The sequence below is a fragment of the Pelodiscus sinensis genome, chromosome 4 (assembly GCF_049634645.1).
Source record: "Pelodiscus sinensis isolate JC-2024 chromosome 4, ASM4963464v1, whole genome shotgun sequence".
In the NCBI taxonomy this organism is placed as follows: domain Eukaryota; kingdom Metazoa; phylum Chordata; order Testudines; family Trionychidae; genus Pelodiscus; species Pelodiscus sinensis.
Genome location: NC_134714.1, coordinates 11,097,375 through 11,120,492, shown reverse-complemented (window position 1 = coordinate 11,120,492; position 23,118 = coordinate 11,097,375). Strand labels below are relative to the sequence as shown.

At 51.3% G+C, this 23,118-nt stretch overlaps 1 protein-coding gene across 1 annotated transcript in view; it reads left to right on the top strand.

Moving 5' to 3' along the window:
- The first annotated feature begins 3,566 nt into the window (after positions 1-3,566).
- SLC35F4 (solute carrier family 35 member F4) overlaps positions 3,567-23,118 on the top strand; it is a 195,120-nt gene continuing 175,568 nt past the window's right edge. Inside the window, exon 1 of the mRNA XM_075926294.1 lies at positions 3,567-3,779. Coding sequence (XP_075782409.1) covers positions 3,677-3,779 — 103 coding nt within the window. The 5' untranslated portion in view covers positions 3,567-3,676. The remainder of the gene's footprint in view (positions 3,780-23,118) is intronic.

Here is a 23,118-nt window from a genome sequence, read left to right as displayed (position 1 = left end):
CTTACAATTTTAGCAGTTTACAATATACCACACTCAGCTCATCTGGTTAGAGCATTTAGAGTCACATAATACCTTCCCCATTCTCCACCAACATTGACTCCAATGGCTAAAGAGTAAATGAGGCTAGAAGATTTGGCCCAGATACCAACAGGACACTGGAGAATGGCTCAGAAGAGGCAAGACGCCCCAAGGGGTAGGTGCTGATCCTACCAGAAGGAGGTGCTTTGGGGTGTAGATCTGACTGCACCCAGGATCCCAGTGAAGGCAAGAACCAAACCAACCTGAGCTGGCCAAGGCAGAGGAGACCCAAATCTCCCACAACATGCCCAAATCCAGAGGAGGAAGAATTATGGGGTGGACTTCAGGCCTCTCGCCCCCTCCTCACAGCCTACTCTGAGGCCACCCAAGAAGCAGATGGGGAGGGGAGCTCACATACAGCCTGAAAAGGCAGCTGCTGCTCCCTGTAGACTGGGCAGCAATCCTAGCCATTCTGAATTTCCTGGTGATCCTGCCCTGCCCAGAGTAGTTGTGATGAGACACACAGCTGGGGAGCAAAGGTGTCCCCTGCACTGTCCATGCACAGGAGGGAGAGACACAGGGAAGGAGCAGCTGCTTGGCAGACCTCTGGGGCAGATGATGGCCTTCAAAAGCACCTGGCCTCCAGCCTCCCTGCTGCTCCAGCCCAGCCCCCTCACCTCCAAAGTGTTGCAGACCCCAACCTGACTTCAGTGTGTCCCTGCCCCAACCTCCAACCACACTGTGTTCCAACAGCCCCATAGCCTCAGCGTGTGCTTGCCCCCCCACCCCTGACCCCACCGTATCCCTACCTCCTCCCCCCCATTGCCCCAGCCTCTGAACCCCACCGTGTTCCGGCCTCCTCCTCCCACTGCCCCAGCCTCTGCCCCCCACCATGTTCCTGCCTCCTCCTCCCACTGCCCCAGCCTCTGCCCCCCACCATGTTCCTGCCTCCTCCTCCCACTGCCCCAGCCTCTGCCCCCCACCATGTTCCTGCCTCCTCCTCCCACTGCCCCAGCCTCTGCCCCCCACCATGTTCCTGCCTCCTCCTCCCCACTGCCTCAGTCTCTGCCCCCCCTCGTGTTCCTGCCCCTTTGCTGCCCGAGCCTCTGCCCCCCACCATGTTCCTGCCTCCTCCTCCCACTGCCCCAGCCTCTGCCCCCCCACCGTGTTCCTGCCTCCTCCTCCCACTGCCCCAGCCTCTGCCCCCCCCGTGTTCCTGCCTCCTCCTCCCACTGCCCCAGCCTCTGCCCCCCCGTGTTCCTGCCCCTTTGCTGCCTGAGCCTCTGCCCCCCACCGTGTTCCTGCCTCTTCCTCCCACTGCCCCAGCCTCTGCCCCCACCGTGTTCCTGCCTCTTCCTCCCACTGCCCCAGCCTCTGCCCCCCACCATGTTCCTGCCTCTTCCTCCCACTGCCCCAGCCTCTGCCCCCCACCGTGTTCCTGCCTCCTCCTCCCACTGCCCCAGCCTCTGAACCCCACCGTGTTCCTGCCCCTTTGCTGCCCGAGCCTCTGCCCCCCACCGTGTTCCTGCCTCCTCCTCCCACTGCCCCAGCCTCTGCCCCCCACCATGTTCCTGCCTCTTCCTACCACTGCCCCAGCCTCTGCCCCCCCACCGTGTTCCTGCCTCCTCCTCCCACTGCCCCAGCCTCTGCCCCCCACCATGTTCCTGCCTCCTCCTCCCACTGCCCCAGCCTCTGAACCCCACCGTGTTCCTGCCTCCTCCTCCCCACTGCCTCAGTCTCTGCCCCCCCTCGTGTTCCTGCCCCTTTGCTGCCCGAGCCTCTGCCCCCCACCGTGTTCCTGCCTCCTCCTCCCACTGCCCCAGCCTCTGCCCCCCACCATGTTCCTGCCTCCTCCTCCCACTGCCCCAGCCTCTGCCCCCCACCATGTTCCTGCCTCCTCCTCCCACTGCCCCAGCCTCTGAACCCCACCGTGTTCCTGCCTCCTCCTCCCCACTGCCTCAGTCTCTGCCCCCCCTCGTGTTCCTGCCCCTTTGCTGCCCGAGCCTCTGCCCCCCACCGTGTTCCTGCCTCCTCCTCCCACTGCCCCAGCCTCTGCCCCCACCATGTTCCTGCCTCCTCCTCCCACTGCCCCAGCCTCTGCCCCCCCCGTGTTCCTGCCTCCTCCTCCCACTGCCCCAGCCTCTGCCCCCCCGTGTTCCTGCCCCTTTGCTGCCTGAGCCTCTGCCCCCCACCGTGTTCCTGCCTCCTCCTCCCACTGCCCCAGCCTCTGCCCCCCACCATGTTCCTGCCTCTTCCTACCACTGCCCCAGCCTCTGCCCCCCACCGTGTTCCTGCCTCCTCCTCCCACTGCCCCAGCCTCTGCCCCCCACCGTGTTCCTGCCTCCTCCTCCCACTGCCCCAGCCTCTGCCCCCCACCATGTTCCTGCCTCCTCCTCCCACTGCCCCAGCCTCTGCCCCCCACCATGTTCCTGCCTCCTCCTCCCACTGCCCCAGCCTCTGAACCCCACCGTGTTCCTGCCTCCTCCTCCCCACTGCCTCAGTCTCTGCCCCCCCTCGTGTTCCTGCCCCTTTGCTGCCCGAGCCTCTGCCCCCCACCGTGTTCCTGCCTCCTCCTCCCACTGCCCCAGCCTCTGCCCCCACCATGTTCCTGCCTCCTCCTCCCACTGCCCCAGCCTCTGCCCCCCCCGTGTTCCTGCCTCCTCCTCCCACTGCCCCAGCCTCTGCCCCCCCGTGTTCCTGCCCCTTTGCTGCCTGAGCCTCTGCCCCCCACCGTGTTCCTGCCTCCTCCTCCCACTGCCCCAGCCTCTGCCCCCCACCATGTTCCTGCCTCTTCCTACCACTGCCCCAGCCTCTGCCCCCCACCGTGTTCCTGCCTCCTCCTCCCACTGCCCCAGCCTCTGCCCCCCACCGTGTTCCTGCCTCCTCCTCCCACTGCCCCAGCCTCTGCCCCCCACCATGTTCCTGCCTCCTCCTCCCACTGCCCCAGCCTCTGCCCCCCACCATGTTCCTGCCTCCTCCTCCCACTGCCCCAGCCTCTGCCCCCCCGTGTTCCTGCCCCTTTGCTGCCTGAGCCTCTGCCCCCCACCATGTTCCTGCCTCCTCCTCCCACTGCCCCAGCCTCTGCCCCCCCACCGTGTTCCTGCCTCCTCCTCCCACTGCCCCAGCCTCTGCCCCCCACCATGTTCCTGCCTCCTCCTCCCACTGCCCCAGCCTCTGCCCCCCACCATGTTCCTGCCTCCTCCTCCCACTGCCCCAGCCTCTGCCCCCCCACCGTGTTCCTGCCTCCTCCTCCCACTGCCCCAGCCTCTGCCCCCCACCATGTTCCTGCCTCCTCCTCCCACTGCCCCAGCCTCTGCCCCCCACCGTGTTCCTGCCTCCTCCTCCCACTGCCCCAGCCTCTGCCCCCACCGTGTTCCTGCCCCCTTGCTCCAGCCCCCGCACTGCCCCCCCCCCCAGTTCCCGCGCCCCAGCCCCAGGCGCGGGACGAGCCGTGGCCCCGCGCGGCGCAGGCGGGGCCGCGGGGCGCTTGGCAGCGGCGGGGGAGGCTGGCCCGGCGGCACAGGCGGCGGCGGGAGGGGGGAGCCCGTCCTGCGCCAGGCGGCGGAGCCAGAGCCCCCGCGCGGGAGCAGAGCAGCGGCTGCACCACGAGCTGCGGCAGCAGCCTCCGCGCCGCCCCCCGCTCCCCCCGCCGCTCCCCATGGACGGCAAGGCAGCGCCCAACGGGGTCGCCACCATCGAGGACAGGATCCTGCGGATCACGGGCTACTATGGCTACTACCCCGGCTACTCCAGCCAGAAAAGTAAGGCCCCCTCCCGGGGGGGGGGGATCCCCGAGGGGGGGGCGGCAAAGCAGCGGGGCCGGCTTGGGAAAGTGCCCCCCCCAGCCCGGGCAAGTTGCAAAGGAAGCCAGGGGGCTGGAAAAGCTGCCCCCGAGCGTGGCTGGGGAGGGAGGGGGCGCTGGGGTTTTTTGGAGGGCAGCGCGGGGCTGGGTGGGTTGCCCCACAGGCGTGCAGGGCGCTGCCCCCACCCCAGTTTCAGGGGTTCATCCGCAGGTAGTTCCTGCCGCCTCTCCTTGCGCGATGGCTTGGGATGGGGTTTGCCCCTAAAGCAACCCCCCCCCTACACACTTCAAAGTCAGATGGGCTTCTAAGCCCCCCCCCCCTTTTGCCCCCCCCTTACCAAAAAGCAGACTGCTACCCAGTGAGCGCCGTCCTTTCCAGCAAGTGAGAGCGTGGTATTTCGGCAGCTGGCAGAGAGGTGTGATGCCCAGAGCTGCTGCAGAGCCATCTCTCCTAGGTACCCACCAGGAAGGAGTCTTGCCTGTCAGTTTTCCAGTTAGGGCTGGACCCTTCAGCCCCAGCCCCATGCTGAGGAAGAGGGAAGTCATTTTTCAGATTCCGCCTGTAGTGCCAAGGCTAATTTCTCTCTTCTCTGAATACTTCACTTTACTGGCAAGTTCAACTAGACCCCTTTGGGTTTGCTTTCTGAGAGAAGGGATGGAGGGAAAGGGGATTTGCTACACCAAATGCGGGGCTGAGGCCAGCTCATTAGACAATCTCAGTAGAACAGATGAAAGGACAGAGCCGAGAAGACAAGGAGGTTTGGATTGCACAGCCTGTGTTTAAGGCTTCAGTCCTGCAGTCATGACTTGGGCAAAACTCCCATTGAAGTTTGCAGGAATTGTGCTTGACTAAGAAAGTCCTTATTATGCCACAGTCTTCCCTAATCTCAGCTGAGAGCACGAGGCTGTGAAAGAATAGTTTTAGTATTTCACTTTGTTTTGGGAAAGTTTAAATATATATCCCCCCTCTCTACTCCCTGTTTTGGCATGGACCAGATAGAATATTCAATTTCCTTTCAAAGCTAATTGTACAGGGTTAGATTTTTCCAGAAAAATGTAGTGAATTACTGAGTGATTTTTCTTCATCCGACTTTAACATAAAACTTCTCTGGTGAAGGCTTTTTTAAGCCAGTGCTCCTTGTAGAAATTAAATATTTTTGCTTTTGACGTTTTTAATTAGGCACAGTGGGATTTTGGCAGTTGGGAAAGCTGTAGAAGGTTTCTGTGAACCTATAAATGTCCGGGTGCCCTCTAGAGTCATTTATTTCTTTAAACAATGGTGATTAATCTAATGAAAAGTAATTCACTTCTTTCTATCTGTGCAAAAGTTTACACATTAGGATTTTATTGCTTAACAATCATTTTGCATTTTGCAACAGCTCAAATGGCCACACATGATGCTTAACTGCAGCGATTAAAAACCCAAGTTGAATCAGTGGCCAATGCATTTCTGAAGGGAAAAATGTAAGTGAATAAAAAAGGACAAGCTGGTTTTGGTGACTATTTTAACTCTCTCTGGAATCAAAGAAGATAACCACTTTTAAAACAGCCGGCCAACCTTAATGGGAAGAATAAACTGGGGATCAGCCAACCAAGTGCCAATACTAGACAAATGCTCACAGGCTTTATACTTGATATGAGAGAGACTAGCCGGATGGTGAACACAATAAAAAAATTGTAGGTAGCATGCATCTGGGAAACAAACAAACTGGCTAATCATACCACATGAGATTATTTGTAGGGTACCAACAGTGTGCTAGGTACATTCAGCAATAGATTAGGTAGGGCATTTGATGTCCTCTAGCAACAAGCTAGAGGACATATCCTCCAAGCCATGTCTTTTTGAAGAGTCGCTAGGAAGACTCACCAAAGGTGATTTACAGGAATGAAAGCATAGGGGAGCAATGTGATGGGTCAGTCCACTGACAAGTGAAAACTGATGAAATTAGGCCTACTCCCGCAGTCTGGATTCAGGCAAAGAGCCTCACAGGAGGTCAGTAGAGATGTGCTAAATCTGGATAGTGGGTAAGAACTTAAGTACTTTGTCTATGGCTCGCTTTGGCAACAAAACGGGGTTTTCTGTCTTCTGCAATACAGCTGCTTTCCATGCACACTCCATTAAAGTGCAGGGTTGAGTTAGTGATAGAAATGTAGCCGTGTTAGTCTGGGGTAGTTGAAGCAAAATGCAGGACAATGTAGCACTTTAAAGACTAACAAGATGGTTTATTAGATGATGAGCTTTCGTGGGCCAGACCCACTTCCTCAGATCAAATAGTGGAAGAAAGTAGTCACAACCATATATACCAAAGGATACAATTAAAAAAATGAACAAATATGAAAAGGACAAATCACATTGCAGAACAGAAGGGGGATGCGGGGGGGGGGGGGGGAGGGGGAGGAAGGAAGGTAAGTGTCTGTGAATTGATGATATTAAAGGTAGGGAGAGTGGGATGTTTGTGAGTTAATGGTATTACAGGTGATAATTGGGGAAACTGTCTTGGTAATGGGTGAGATAGTTCAAATTCTTGTTAAGTCCTTGTTGGCAAGTGTCGAATTTTAACATGAATGACAGTTCAGAGGATTCCCTTTCAAGTGCAGATGTAAAAGGTCTTTGTAGCAGAATGCAGGTGGCTAAGTCATTTAGAGAGTGTCCTTTCTGGTTAAAGTGGCAAGAAACTGTTTTCTCTTTGTGATCTTGTCTGATATCTGTTTTGTGGGCATTAATCCTTTGGCGAAGTGTCTGAGATGTTTGTCCAATGTACATAGCAGACGGACACTTTCGGCACATGATAGCATAGATTATATTTCTGGATGCGCAGGAATATGTGTTCTTGATCTTATAACTCACTTAGTTAGGTCCAATAATGGTATCAGCAGAATGAATATGTGGACAAAGCTAGCAACGGGGTTTGTTGCAAGGGAAGGTACCAGGGTTGCTATTAGTGTGGTATGTCCTGTGGTGGTTGGTAAGAATCATCTTGAGGTTAGGTGGTTGTCTATAGGAGACTATGGGTCTGTCTCCCAGAGCCTCTTTGAGTATGGTATCCTGTTCCAATATAGGCTGTAGTTTATTGATAATGTGTTGGACAGGTTTAAGTTGGGAGTTGTAGGTGATGACAAGTGGTGTTCTATTGTTGGTTTTCTTGGGTCTGTCTTGAAGTAGATGGTTTCTAGGTATTCGTCTGGCTCTTTCAATTTGCTTTTTTATTTCTCTGGGTGGGTAGTTGAGATTTATAAATGCTTGGTAGAGATCCTGAAGCTTTTGGTCTCTGTCAGTGGGATTAGAGCAGATGCGGTTGTATCGAAGGGCTTGGCTATAGACGATGGATCGTGTGGTGTGTTCTGGATGGGAGCTGGATGCATGTAGGTAACTGTATGAGTCGGTGGGTTTTCTGTAGAGAGTTGAGTTAGACCCTGATAGTGCAATTGATTCAATCAAAATAAGCTTCTAGTCCTCATGTTTGCAGAGAAAAACTTGAAAACGTGACCCGAGTTCACCCAAACTAGAAGGCAAATAACACTTAAAAAAAATCTTGTGATCTTTAAGCCACATTGATATCCTAAATTGATTATAGTGGAGCCAAAATTTCACTCTTAAGTTCTCTAAGTAAAATGTAGTGCATGGGCCTCTTGCTAGCCCCTGTTACCGAGTGGAATTTCATTCACTAGAGAGCTAAGTGTGTTTCCAGTGTATTGTGATGGGAAGATGAAATAGAGACTTTGTCTGTGAGATAAGGTGTTGAAGGTCAATGAGTGACATAATAGCTGATCTTACAAGAAGTCAGAAACACAGTATTTCTAGGAAATGTCTTTATTCCAACTGGCACAGTACGTGAGCTTGAAGCTATGGAAAATGTGCATGTATTTTCCCTCAGTCTGCAGAGTAATAGATACTTTATTCATTCTAAAAAATGTAGTTAAAGAAGTGAAAGGTAGCATTTGTTCTGGAGCTCTGTCATTAATTAGTAGACATTTATTTTTATTCTTGCTAAAATACTCATTTTACTAAAAGTTTATATCACATTAAGTGTAGCACTGGAAATGGACATCCTTCTGGTTTTACTCATTTACAGGGGTGAATTTTCCCTTCGGTGTGTATGTGGTTGATCTCATGTTGAACTTGGCCCCCTCTCTTAGGAATGAATGCCATGATTTAGGTATCACTATTCCCCAGTTTAAATGGACAGAGGTGTGTATAATCTCCTTGGCTTGTAAGTAAAAGAGATGGTGTTCTTTTTGTTAGGTCTCTGTAGGATTTGCAAGGGGATTGTTCACGTTGCATGGTGGGTGCACTGGCGCAGGAAAGAGATTCCAGGTTCTGACTTGGTGTTCTAGATAAGTGTTTCTCAACCATTTTTTATAAAGTAACCCTTTAAAAAAATAATTATAAATGCCCCCAGTACTTACTGTTTTCAGACACACAATGTTTTTTCTACCATTGCAACACATTTGTTTAAACAACTTAATTGTAGCCTGGGGGCGGGGGGAGATGAAATTTTTGGGTGTAAAAAGTACAACAGTAATAAAGCGCTGTAAAACTTAAAACAAAAATTCAGTTTTCTCCAAATTTCAGTTGTGTTAATGTACCCCCCCAGACTTCTCTCGAATACCCCTAAGGGTACTCGTACCACTGGTTGAGAAACACTGCTCTAGTCAATGCCCACCAACGTGCAGGATGGAAGAGGGAAGGGAGAGCAGGAGACACAATGACTATCCCTGCTGTACTGACAAGCAAGTGCACCAAGATGTTACCTCTCGTTTTATCGTAGGTCTTTCTGTAGCCCTTGTCACTATCCTATGGAAGCACGTGGGGATACTGAGGTTCTATTGTGAAGCTCATAGAACAAGCCTCACCTGAGACTAAGATGCCGCAGGGGCTGCAGACAGGTGATCTCTGGGCCCCTGCGAGGGATGTAAAATCACATTTAAAATGTGAACTGGTTAAACGTTACGTTTAACCGGTTCACAGGCCCCCCATCCAGGGTGTGGTGCGGTGCTCCGGCCAGGCTGGGCCAACTGCAGCACACCAAAGGTGGGGGGCTTCTCTGGCCTGGCTAAGCTGGGCCTGCCACGCCCTGCCACGGGCAAGGGGCTGCTTTGGCCAGGTGAGGCTTGCTGCACCATGCCACAGGAGGGGGGCTGCTCTGGCCAGTCTGGGCCTGCAGTGCCACATTGCGCTGCAGGTGCGAGGCTGCTCTGACCAGGCCAGGCTTGCCACACCCCACTACGGACAGGGGGTACTCTGGCTAGGCCGGACCTATCACACTGCAGTGGGCCTGGCCGGCTGGAGAGCCACCCACCCATGGTGTTGCCCTCCAGCCTAGCTGGGCTGATTGTTAATCAGTTACCCCGGTAAGCATGCCCATAAGGCTGATACTTACCAGGAACCCTGTTAACTCTTTACCTTTACCTCCCTAGCCCCTGCTGGGATCCTGGTTAGCAGACGCACTCCTAGTGCGTTGAACACCCTGCAGCAATGCACAGTGTGTAACTGAGTCTGAACCACCTGGATTGGCTGACATGAATCTGGAAAGAATGTGGCTGCTGCAGCAGAATATGCCCTCCCCTGATATCAATTCACATCAGCCCACATGCTGCATATTATTATGCTGGGCATTGGGCTCTGTTGCTGTGTACAGACACTTTTGGGCAAGTTGCCAGTGGGGCCAGGATGCCTGATGATTGGCAGTATCCGTATCCATGCTACACGCACTCCTGTCCTCTTTACAGCTGATTATCCACTTGGATTCTCACTGTGAATGCAGACTAGGTTTGCGCCTTCTTCCCTGTTGGGCTTGAGCACTGCGCTGTGACCTCACGGGGCACTCGGGGATGAAGAAGTGAATGTGGCCGTGTGTACATGGGGGTCTTGTAGCAAAGAAGTCCTCTGTTTTCTTAGCTTGCTATAGTAACTTCGTGTTCCGGGATTTCCTTGTGAGCCCTGATTCAGCAATGCACTTAAGCAGACGCTTAATGTTAAGCCAATGGGATTTAATCCTGCGTCTAACATAAGCATGTGCATTGTAGGAGAAAGTTGGGGATTACACACTTGCTTGAGGGATTTGCTGTAACAAGGCCTTAGCTCCTTCAGCTCCAGCCCACAGCTTTTACCCTTTAACAAAATAAGAAGTCATGGAGCAGAAACAAACTCCAAAACAACACAACGTCTTCTGGCTGTTACAGTTCAGGTTAGCCCTCTCTGGTCTGGCACCCTTAAGACCTGACCAGTCCTGAAGGAGAGAATTTGCCAGACCAAGTAAAGTTCCCTGCTACCGGCCCCCAAACTTCCACCTGCTGCAGGCTAGCTACCATCCCAGAAGGCACCATGCCTCTTTCACCACTCCTACTAGCCCGTCCAGGCTGCTGACCCAGCTGCTGCCAGCTCCCCAGCTGGTTGGGCTGCCCTGGGGCCTTGGGTCTACTTGGGGCCTCCGGCCCTGGGCCCGCTTGCTGAGGGCTGCTGCAGGGCTCCAGCCCCAGGCTTGCTTGGTGGGGGCTGCCGTGGTGCTCCAGCCGTGGGCCCGCTTGCTGGGAGCTGCTGCGGGGCTCCAGCCCTGGGCCCGCTTGTTCTTTCGATTTTTTTTCAAAAGAACGTGATTGCAGTGTGGACGTAATTGAAGATTTTTTTTTGAATAACGGCCGTTTTTCTGAAAAAAACTGTAGTGTAGACATACCCAAACCCTCTTATCACTGGAGCAAGTGTCTATGCTGGAGCACAACTATGGTGCAGCTGTAGCGTTTCCAGTAAAGTCAATTCCTTAAAGGTATATAGTTCCTCCTTCTTGATACCAGCTAGAAATTCCCCAATGCGTGGAAATCCCGAACTGCTCTGCCAGGGCAACTTTCCAGCTCTCTTTGAACCATGGGGCTGGACTCGGATCCAAAGATCTAACCCACAATTCACAAATCCTGCGAGTTCTTAGTGAATGGAGCTGACATCCTGGTCCAAAACATGTCACTGCTGCAGCTATTACCTTATAGGCCTTTTACAAACACTACGTGAACCTCCAACATGTGTGTCTGTTTTTTTTCTTTTTAAGATATGGGATTTCTGTGTGTAAAAGGAAAACGGTATCTTTGAGTCAAAGTGTCGTCTAAAGAAGCTGCCCTACGAGATGGGATACTTCTCCCAGAAAGCTAAATTTTCTCTTTTGAGGTGTGGGAAATGCTTTCTTAATGTACTTCCAAATGGGGCGTCCAAGAGCTATGTACGTCTCATGAGTCAAAGGGCTGATATCGATATTTTTTACTGACCATGACCATGCAGAGCGCATCCTTTTTAATTGAATAAATCCATATTTTGTGTGAGTCGCTGCCTTTAGAAATATTGCTGCCCCTCTGCTAATGTGGTGTGGGTGTGGTATTCAGGAATATGCTTGGGACTGATACTCTGGTATTAATAGTAATGCTTCTGAAGTGTCTTTCATTTGAGGAACTTCAAGTCCTTCAAAGGAAGGATGGCCATGTGGTTCAGTCTTACAGGCTAGGAGCCAAGCAGGGGCAGATGACTGTTTTGTGGGGCCCCGGGCAGCATAATTCTGCGGGGCCCCCCTTTGCCACGGCGCATGCGCGGGGCTTTCTGAAGCGCGGGGCCCGGGGCGGCTGCCCCGTTCGCCCTGCCGTATATCCGCCCCTGGAGCCAAGTGATCTGAGTTCAGGCCTTGTCTTTGTCGCACACTTTCATTGTGACCCCGGGCAAGTCAGCTAGGCAGATTTTTAAAGGTATTTAGGATCACAGGCGATGCTGCCTTTCATCAGTGAAATATTTATTTCCCTCCCTCACTGGGTGTTCATTGGCCTTGCGTTGCATCACACTGTGGAGTAACAGTTAATTGCGTTGCATGGTACGGAGGCAGGGGGATTTCAGAGCTTTAGGACAGCACACACCTCATCCTCAAAGGACTGTAAGAGACCAGCCTCCTCTCCCATTTAGAGTTGTCTCACCTCTGTGGTGCCTACAGCAATTGCTTCTAGCTGAGGGTCTCTAGCAGTCTTTAATGTAATAAATGCTTTCTTTGTAAGATCAGTCACCTTCTCCCCTTTCATTCTTCATTTCTTCTCCTTCTCTCCTCTCTAGTCACCTGCCTTCTTCTCTGCCCATTTCCTTTCCTCTGAACAGTCTTGCCCATTCCTCTTTTCCTCTATTCCTGCCACTTGGTTCCCGTCTTGCTCTGCTCCCCTGGGCATGCTATGAAATCGCCCAATCATCTTCTCCTCCCACCATTCCCCTAGATATATTGTCCATCAGCCTTTTCTCTATTTCTCTTCTGCTGGTGGCTGCAGCCCCAGGCAAACCCTGTAAAATCTGGTGAAAACATTGAGTTGAATTCTGAACAGCTGTTTGCTTCATCCATATTTGTTCCCTTCTTATTAGCTATGTGTTCATGCAAACCTATCTTTGTGCAAGTGTTTGACGAATGGCTGGTTTTCTGGCTCGTCTGCTTGCAATTCATTGAATGACTAGTGGCTGGAATTTGATCACAGACACCTGGGCTATGTCTAGACTGCAGGCTTCTTTCGAAAGATGCTCTTTCGAAAGCATCTTTCGAAAGAGCATCTTTCGAAAGATCGCGTCTAGACTGCAGGCGGATCTTTCGAAAGAAAAATCCGCTTTTTCGAAAGAGAGCACCCAGCGAGTCTGGATGCTCTCTTTCGAAGACGGCCTCTTTACATTGAAGAACGCCTTCCTTCGAAAGAAGAACTTTCGAAGGAAGGCGTTCTTCCTCGTGAAACGAGGTTTACCGCCGTCGAAAGAAAAGCTGCGTTCTTTCGAAATAATTTCGAAAGAACGCGGCTTGAGTCTGGACGCAGGAGAAGTTCTTTCGAAAAAAGGGTACTTTTTTCGAAAGAACCCCTGAGTGTGGACACGGCCCTGGGCTGTGTCTACACTGGGCCACTTATTCCGGAAAATCAGCCGCTTTTCCGGAATAAGCTGCGAGCTGTCTACACTGGCCCTTGAATTTCCGGAAAAGCAACGACGCTCTACTGTACAAAATCAGCCGCTATTCCGGAAAAACTATTCTGCTCCCGCTTGGGCATAAGTCCTTATTCCGGAACACTGTTCCAGAAAAGGGCCAGGGTAGACAGCCCAGTAGTCTTTTCGGGAAAAAAGCCCCGATCGCGAAAATGGCGATCGGGGCTCTTTTCCGGAAAAGCGCGTCTACATTGGCCACAGACGCTTTTCCGGAAAAAGGGCTTTTCCGGAAAAGCAGCCTGCCAATGTAAACGCTCCTTTTCCGGAAAAACTGAAAACGGAATAGTCTTCCGTTTTAAGCATTTCCGGAAATTCATGCCAGTGTAGACACAGCCCTGATGCTGGATAATGAAAATCTCTAAAAATCACAATCCCTCTGTGGGTAATCTGCAAAGAGAAACAGGGCTGAATTTGCTGGTATAGAGCATCCCTGCTATACGTTGGCTCGGTCTGCATCTGTTCTGCACTAAAGCCGTTGACACTTGTAGGAACGGTTATAAGTCCTCCCAATGCCTGCTCTTAAGTCACGCAAAGTCCCATCCCCAGTTTGCGCAAATGAAAGTCAGCCACGGGAAAAAAATTCCCCGCTTTTAGTTGTTTCGCTGGAAGTCCAAGTTTTTTGGAACATATCTTGGACTTTAGTGAGGACGGCTGTACCCAACCACTCTACCCATTATGGGTGGAACTGACGCCTGTGCAAAGTGCTCTCAGCAGAGGCTTTCCTCTGGGTCTCTGCTTGGTGGTGCATTTTGCATTTAAAAGAAGCAAGGCTAGAGTCATGCCTGCAGGGTTGTCTAGCAGTGCTATAGGTAACTAAATGTTATGCTTATAAGATGCAGACAGGATCTTTTTCATGGGAAAAGGCAATATGCCGCGTTTATTGAAAATAGAGCATGGGAAGTAGCCTATGCATTCATACACACACACAGGTCCTGAAGATGTTCTTTCACAGGCCTGAAGGCATATAGGCATCTCTGAGCCAATTGGTAAAACTTTGTCCTAGACTTTTCCCTTGTGGAGGTGAAAATTCACAACTTTTTGTGAAAGTCTCCGAGGGCGAGCTGCGTTAGTCTAGTCTTCATGGGTAAAACCCACTTCTTCAGCTCATGGTTCTACGTATTTCTGTTAATCTCTAAGGGGCCACAGGACTACGCGTTACTTTTTGTGAGTGAGTTGTATGGGAGCTGCTGCAAAATAGACCATGGAAGCAGGGCTGGGTTGGACAACCATTTAGTCTCATATTCTTCTCAGAGGGTGTGTCTAGACTACAGGGTATTTTTGAAAAAAGTAGCCTTTTTTTCGAAAAAACTTCACCTGCATCTAGACGGCAGCCGCGTTCTTTCGAAAGTAAATTGAAAGAATGCGGCAGTTTTTTCGATCGTGGTAAACCTCAATTTACGAGGAATAACGCCTTTTTTCAAAAGTGCTCTTTCGAAAAACGGTGCTAGGTAATGCAAATTGTGCTTTTTTGAAAGAGAGCATCCAGACTGCCTGGGTGCTCTCTTTCGAAAAAGCAGTTACTGGTTGTTCTCTAGACGCTCTTTTTTGAAAGAGGCTTTTTCAGTCTAGACATAGCCAGAGAGGGAAAGAGCAAAGCTAATTTGCTTCTATTCTAGTTGGCAGGCCCAGCCTTGCTGAGGTGGTCACCCTACCTGTGCCATGAGCTGGCATGGCCGGGCCCAGCCCACCATGGATAAGAACTGCTCGGTCCGGTCAGGTCACAGTGCGCCACAGGCAGGGGATTGCTTTGACTGCGCCCAAATGTGCTCAGCCCACGTGTCGGGCAGGGTGACCGCTACAGCCCTACTGGGCCGCCGTTTAACTGGTCAGCATCACCCAATAGGAGTGATGCTCATCAGTTAACTAGTTACACCTCTAATCTTAAAGAAGACAAACCACTGGTTTGTGCCCTTTTGCTTGCTCAGGGCATGTAAAGCCTAAAAGGGGGTTTTGTTTACATGTTTTATGACCATAAAAGTACCAAGAGAATGTCAAGTCAGGGTCTTTGCTACTTTTGCTGGACTACTTGTTGGATCCCCAGAGGCATATTCGGATTTTCCTGGGAGCTTTCCATGCCCCATGCAATCCCTTTTTGCATGTTGTAGTTAATTAGGTGTTAGAAAAGCTAGCAGTGAGAAGTGAGAGTTACTAATTGTGATGGTGTCACCCTACTTCTGTGCAGACTTCCAGGGCACCCCTGAATTTCTAAGCACAAGCAGGGGAAACATTGCCCTTTACAGAGCAGGTGCCAAACTCACCCCCGTTATTCTGAAGGCCCCTTTCCCTCGGTCAGGCGGCCCGTCCCTGAAGCGCCGCCGCAGCGGGTGCCACCACAGGCAGCTCTGCCAATGAGCAGACCTTGCCCGCGGCGAGCGCAGTGCGGGTGGGGAGATCACAACCGCGCTAGGCTCTGGCGGAGCGAGGCTGAGTGTGACCTGTCCCCGCCCCATCTGCGAGCGACACAGCAGCTGCTGTGCATTCCCACTAAGTCGACAGGCGGCCGGGGAGGGACACACGGCCGGCCAACTGCCACCCCTCACACCGTGCGGCAGTGGAGGCCCTGGCTGGTCTGGAGGTCGCGAGGCTGCCGCCACCTCTAGCTTGGCCTCTCCCCAGGCTGGTACTCACCACACGGCTGGTAGCAACCCGCCATTCAAACTCCCACCTTGCACTGAAGACTGCTGCTCCCTGGAAAGGCTGAGAGCGTGGAGCATGGCCTCAGCTTCCCAATGCCCCTCTGAAGAGGAAGCACCGGGCAAATTTTCCCCTCTCCCCCAGGAGCGGGGTCGGGGGAGAGCAGGGAAATGAGGCTCAGCCTTCCGCTGGCCAGCTGGCGCACACTTACTTGGGTGTCCATAGGGGGGGTACATTCACACCCTTTGCACCCCACCCCACGCGTACGGGCCTGCAATGACAGCGGGCATGAAGGAGACAGAGCAGAGCTCCCCTTTCTCTGCTTACGAGGAAGAGGAACTCCCCTCTGCTCCCTGGCTTCTGGAAGCCACATTCCCTCAAAGTTCCTCCAATTCTTTGTGTGGGCAGCGAGAACTCCTGTGTCTGATTCATTTGAATTATGACTCTTTCCTGGCCAAACGCTGACAGTTCTGCTGACTGGAAAAGGTGATAGCTGTGTCCCTGGGATGACTCCACTAAATTTGCCTCAGATGAAACAGTAGCTAGGCCTCGATATGCAGAACAAGGGGAGAGATGGAGCACGAGGCATAGATCATCTTCCTTTCCAATTTGTGTTCCTTCCCATCTTATGTGCTGCACTCTCCCATGTCATGACTACATTTCTGCTTGGAAGTGACTTTCTGGAACAGAAGCCAATGGTGTAAGCAGCTGAAGAGAGATGCTGTGTAGCCGTCTCTTTTCTTGGTGAAGACTGAGTCTTCTGGGGAGCATTTTCCATGAGATTCAGCACACGGCTGCCTTTGCTGCGAATGGAGTTGCTGAGGACTGATTTTCAGCATGATTCATTCTAGTGCATTTTCTTTCATTTTGGTTGGTTTAAAGCTCAGTCACTTTTAGTCTATTATATATTTGAGAGAGTCTGTCTGTCTGCCTAAGAACTCTTCCTAAACAGTAAGAGCCAGGGCCACTACATTCGGCATACAGTTTCCTCTTATCATAACTTACAAGCAAGGTGAGGGCTTGGTTGCACCAGGAAAATGGGATGTGCCTGGAATGGGATTGCTTCTCAGGAGACCATATAGAAAAGAGACAGAATCACCAGGCACGTGAAAGGGGCTGGCTGGGACACGCCCTCCCTCCTGCAGCCCCAACCCCAACCCTCCTCAGCACCCTTTACGGAGGGAGGGGGGCCCTCAAGCATTCCCCCTCCGATTTATACAGGGACATTGCTGGCTGTTCCCCTTCATTAGGGAACAAGGGAAAGTGGACAGTTTGCTGCATTCCTCACTCTGGCTGGGGGGTGCAGGGGGCAGACAAACCTGCTCCAGCTGGGGGACATGTACCCCTCCCCTGGCTGTTCCTGCTGGAGCTGCAGCACCTATGAAGAGGTGCCTTTCACCTGACCCCAAGTTGCTACCGTGAGAGAGGGTGCTGGGGTATTCCTCTCTCCCCGGGGCAGCCTGCATACTGAACCCTTCATTCCCAGCCCCACCCCAGAGCAATGATTGAAATGAAGCATGGGCACTGCCATTTTATTTTCCAAAAACTAGCTGCATTAAGGACCCAAGCAATGCCAGGCAAGTCTAGTTTTCTATAAGACAGGACTTGGCAGGCATGTTTTGAGTGTGGCAATTGCGACATGGGAAGAACTCTGCCCGTAATATTAGTAGGTGGGATTTGAACCTGCAACTGCTTTTTACTGCTCTGAAGAGCAAGCATCAGTGCTAACTGCTCATCTTGTTGTCAAGTGCTCGACACCCCTGCCCCACTCCAGGCCCTGCACCTGCTCTGCATCTTCTGCCCACCCTGCCTCTTCTTGCCCCTGCCCCGGGCTTTCCCATCTCATCATCTTGGTGTGCCCCATCTCCACTCCTCCCCCCCGCCTTCCTGGAACTTGAATGCTGTGAAAGAGCTGTTCAAGGCAGGCATGAGGTGCTGGGAGGAGGGGAGTTGGTAAGCTTGGGGCTACCAGCACACAAGAGGGTGGGAAGGGGGCAAACAGAGGAGCTTGGCCTCTTTGGATACTCCACACCTACTAATTTTTGCCCATGCATGCTCTAGTCCCGGACCACCCATGGAAACAGCACTTATGCCTTGGAGACATACAGCCGGTGCACTAAAGGGAGACTTCCCCACACAATCCTTACAATGGGTCTGCACCTTGAGCCGGAAGGATCACTTCTGGGCAGAGGTGGCATATTACTGTTGTTAATAGGAGAGGGGAACAATTCTGAAACCACTCCCCATAAAAAAAAAATTAAACTCTGGCAGAAAACTGAGGAGGCACATAATCCAGCCCCCCCGCATCACCTCTGCTTCTGGCCCGAGAAAGCAGTTAATTCTCAGTGCCTACTCAGTCCTTGGCCTACCTTAGGAGATTGCCAGCAAATATAGCTGGCCTGAAAGGGGTTGCATTTTTCATGGAAAGTTTAAGAAACTTTTGGGTTTTTTCCCCAAAATGTTCATTGTAAAAGTTTTCAGTTTACTCCCCCCTCACTTTTTTATTTTAAGTTTTTTTCCTCCCCTTCATCCTGTTTCCATTTTTACACTAGAAAAAATGGGCGAGAAGAAAGCATTTTGTTTCTGAAAACTGAAAAGCTTTTAAGCTTTTGTCAGAAACCTGGAATATTTCAGCATCCCCCCCTCCCCCCCCCCCCCCCCGGTCTGTTTGGGGGAAAAGGCCTTTTTGTCAAAACCTTTTTTCAAACAAAAAGCTTCAACCAGTTCTGCCGGCAAGGCGGCGTATCAATTAAAGTCAGTGTGGTGTGAACACTTGTCCCTGGAGAACACAGAGATATGGTTTACATTGGGTTAACTCTTGCTTCTAGAAATGCATGAAAGCTGTCCAGTTCTCAGAGTTTCAAAAGGGCATGCTTGTTTCCATGATGTTTGAGAGCAGAGCTGCTAAATTCTGAACACAATATTTATTAGATTGTCACTACTTTCCCACTTTGTGGCCAAATGATCACATTTGTTCTCTATTAGCTTCCACAGAAGCCTAAGGGTAAAATGGGCCACACACTTATTTATAAAATGCTTTCTTAGGCTTGCAACATATCTATTCTTCCTTTGAGTAGGAAGTATTTTATCAAGCCCTGAAGATATCTAACTTGGCTAAGGATTTTTAACTTGTTCTTTCCCTGTTTAGACGAGGGATGAGAGGGTATGTCTACACTACAAAGTTAGTTCGAACTAACGGACGTTAGTTCGAACTAACTTTCCTAGGCGCTACACTAGCGCTCCGCTAGTTCGAATTTGAATCGAACTAGCGGAGCGCTTAGTTCGAACTAGGTAAACCTCATTTTACGAGGACTAACGCCTAGTTTGAACTAGCTAGTTCGAACTAAGGGCTATGTAGCCCTTTAGTTCGAACTAGTGGGAGGCTAGCCCTCCCCAGGTTTCCCTGGTGGCCACTCTGGCCAACACCAGGGAAACTCTATGCCCCCCTCCCGGCCCCGGACCCCTTAAAGGGGCACGGGCTGGCTACGGTGCCCGTGCCAGGTGCAAGCCTGCCAGCACCCAGCTAGCAGACCCTGCACCTGGCACGGCACAGAGCCACCCACCCGATGCCCCCCAGCCCACCCCCTCTTGCCGGGACCAGGCTGGCGGCTCCCGGGAGCTTGCCCTGGACCGCAAGAGGCGGGCACCTTCCTGGGCTAGTGCGGACATCGTGGACCTCGTCCACGATCTCCGCACTAGGCACAGGAAAGTGGCCGTCTAGGGCAGGAGAGCTGCCAGCCTGGCCACCCAGGAGCAGGTGTGCATGAAAATCAAGGGGGTCCACTGAGACCCCCGACCCTGAGCCCTGAGCTTACAATGGCCGTCCTGGGTCAGACCAAAGGTCCATCTAGCCCAGTAGCCTGTCTGCCGACAGCGGCCAACCCTAGGGACCCTGGAGGGGATGGACCGAAGACAGTGACCAAGCCATTTGTCTCGTGCCATCCCTCTCCAGCCTTCCACAAACTTTGGGCAGGGACACCACTCCTACCCCCTGGCTAATAGCACTCCATGGACCCAACCTCCATGACTTGATCTCACTTCCCTTTCAACTCTGTTCTAGTTGTAGCCTTCACAGCCTCCTGCAGCAAGGAGTTCCGCAGGTTAACTATTTGCTTTGTCAAGAAGAACAACTTTCTCTTACTAGTTTCTAGCCTGCTACCCATTCCTTTCCTTTGGTGTCCTCTAGTCCTTCTTTATGGGAACTCAGGAAGAACTTTTCTGAATGCACCCTCTCCACCCAACCCCTGCTTTTAGAGACCTCTATCCTGTCCCCCCTCCATCTCCTCTTTTCTAAGCTGAACAGTCCCAGTCTCTGTAGCCTTTCTTCATCTGGGACCTGTTCCCAACCCCTGATCATGTTAGTTGCCCTCCCTTCTCCCAGCCTTTCTCTTCCCCTCTCCCACCTCCTTTTCCCAGTCTCCCCCAGTTTTTTTCAATAAAGACAGAGTCAATGTTGGAAGAAACATTATCTTTATTTTGTACATCAATAAGAAGGGGGGCTAGGGAAGGGTAAGTGGAAGGAGGTGAGGGAGGAATGGGGTACGAGCCCCCGATGGGGAGGACTGGGCTGGCTCTGCGGGCTTCTGGGGGTGGAAGCTCTCCTGCAGCCCCCCGATTGCACCCTCTCCCCAGATGGCAGCCTGCGGCAAGTGCAGCCGGGTTGATGTCCGAGTGGTGTGATGTGCCCAGTGTGGGTACTCCGGGCACTCCAAGCCAGGACTGCTTTGCAAGCGGGGCACCCCTGAGAACTGTGTGTCCGGGGTGGGGGTCGGGACCCTTTAAGCGCAGCCCTCGGCTAGCCTGAGACAGCATCTCCATGCTCTAAGTCCTCCTTTTATGCCCTGCCGGCACTGCTTCCGGCCATCCTTAAGCCCTGTTCAGAGTCCACTCAATGTGGACTTGCTAGTTCGAATTAGCAAAACGCTAATTCGAACTAGTTTTTTAGTCTGGATCCATTAGTTCGAATTAGCTTAGTTCGAATTAACTAATTCGAACTAAGTTATTTCGAACTAGCGCTGTAGTGTAGACGTACCCTAAGAGATTAACCTGTTAATTGGCTACCCAATAAGCAGGTGGTTTAATCGGCCTCCTTACAAGGTAACCAGTTAACCGGTCTGGATGACTGCACTCTGCCTGCAGCTGTGGTGGGTTGGGACCTGAGCAGAGGAATCCCACCTGCTGCAGCGGGGCTGGGGCCAGAGTTGCCCCCACTGCTCATGGCCAGGACCAGAGTAGCCCCCCCTCCAGCCATGGTGGGACTAGGACCAGAGCAGCTTCCTCACATGCGGCAGGGCCAGTACCTGAGCAGCTCCCTCCCCTCTGTCTGCAGCCGCTATGCTGTGGGTGAGGGGCTGCTCCGTGGTGAACTGGTTTAACGTAGGCTATGTCTACACTGCAGGCTTCTTGCATAATATCTGTTTTGTGCAAGAGCTCTTGTGCAAAAGGCCTTGTGCAAGGGTATGTCTAGACTGCATCCCTCTGTCAACAGAGGAATACAAATTAGGCAGGTCGACATTGCAAAAGAGGCAGAGATTTAAATATCCCGTGCCTAATTTGCATAAAATGGCCACCGCATTTTGCCAACTCAGCACTTTGTTGGCAAAAAGTGGCAATCTAGAGGGGGATCTGTCGAGAAAGAAAGTCTTTTTTGACAGATCCTGCAAACCTCCTTGCCAGAGGCATAAGGGATCTATCGAAAAAGGCTTTTTTTCTCGACAGATTCCCCTCTAGATTGCCGCTTTTTGCAGACAAAGTGCTGAGTCAGCAAAATGCAGTGGCCATTTTAATGCAAATTAGGCACGGGATATTTAAATCCCTGCCTCGTTTGCAATTTCGATCTGCCTAATCTGCATCCCTCTGCCGACAGAGGGATGCAGTCTAGACATACCCCAAGAGCGCATCCACACTGCCATGTGCTTTTGCACAAGAGTGTCCACGGCAGTGTGGATGCTCTCTTGCGCAGGAAACCCCAGTTGCCCATCCACAGTCTTCTTGTGCAAGAGCTGTTGCACAAGAGGGCTTATTCCTTGTGGGGAGAGGAATAACTCTTGTGCAAGGAGCCCTCTGTTCTGACGCTTTACTGTAAATTTACTTGCTCAAGAACGCACGTGCAGTGTAGACACTCCACAAGTTTTAGCGCAAGAAGCCTGCAGTATAGGCGTAGCCTTAGTGTTTAACTAGTTAACATTTTAAATATTAATTAACATCCCTAATTTAGACTCTGATCCTAACTCATTTTCACAGGCATTCACTATGTTAGACATCAAATTGCTACTAACCTTTTTGGTGAAAAAAGCCATTTAGCACATCTGCTATTTCCATGTTTTCTGTAAATGTCAGCAAAAATTTCAGAAATGTGAATGACATTGCCTATGAATTTACACTCACTGGCATTTTGTATGAGATTCTTAGTCTGCAGTGTGTATTGTTTGTCATATTAAATACTATTGGCAAGCAAAAATATACTCTGAAATTGTGAAAGTTAAGATTACTGCTCTTACTGAAGTGCCATGCTATTAACTGTGTTTTGGTGTAGATCTTGTTAAAAACACACACAAAAGACTAGCAGTAATGTTATTCTCTTTATTGACTCCATATTAAAAACAAGAGAGAGGCTACAAGGAAACAAGTTAACACTGCAATTAAAAAAAAAAAGCTGCCACTAAAGAAACAAATATCTGATTAAAGAAGCTCCCTCCCACTCTGTAGATTTCTAAATCTGGGGCCATTGATTTATCCATCTTAACTTTGATGAAAATCCTGCACCTAAATTTCCATACACCAGCTCCAGAACAAGTAAGGAAAGTCAGAGCTAAGAAGCTGGAGTTTATTGTGCTAGGATTCCTCATGTGGCATGGTAGGCTGCACCATTGGAGACTGATGTACAGGTTGAACCTCTGTAGTTGGGTTTTCTCTGGTCCAGCAACATCTGTGGTCCGGCATGATTTTAATAGCCATATGTCCACTTATCATGAGTGCGGCCAAGTCTCCTGTGGTCCAATAAAGTTTTACAGCCACCAGTCCTGGCTCTGGGGCTATGTCTACACTGGCGCGTTCTTGCACAAGAATGGTCGTTCTTGCGCAAGAACCCGTAGCGCATCCACAGTGCTCTTGCGTAAGAAGATTTACAGTAGGGCGTGGTAAGAAAGGGCTTCTTGCGCAAGAGCTATGCTTTTTTTTTACAAGTGTAAGCCTTCTTGCCCAACAGCTCTTGCACAAGAGGGCAGTGTGGACGAGCGGCAGGGGTTTCTTGCACAAGAAAGCCCTCTGGCTAAAATGGCCATCAGAGCTTTTTTGTGCAAGAGAGCATCCACACTGCCATGGATGCTCTTGAGCAAAAGCACATCTCGCACATGGCAGTATGGATGTGTTCTTGCGCAAGACTTCTCGCACAAGAGCCCTCGTGCAAGATGTTCTTGCGCAAGAACCCGCCAGTGTAGACATAGCCTCAGTGTGCTGTGCTATTTAGCTCTCACTTACCCCAAATGTCTTCTAAGAGCTCAGGAAGCAGTGGAAGTGTGGATAATGCTGCTAAGCAATACTGATCTTCCGTGGCGGAGTAAACTCTCTAGTTTGGAATTAATCAGTTCCAGAGGGTGTAGGATTAGACAGGTTCAACCTGTAGTATACTATAGAATACATCAGTCCCAACCATTAGTTTCAGTGAGTGGCGTGTTACTTTCACCTATTG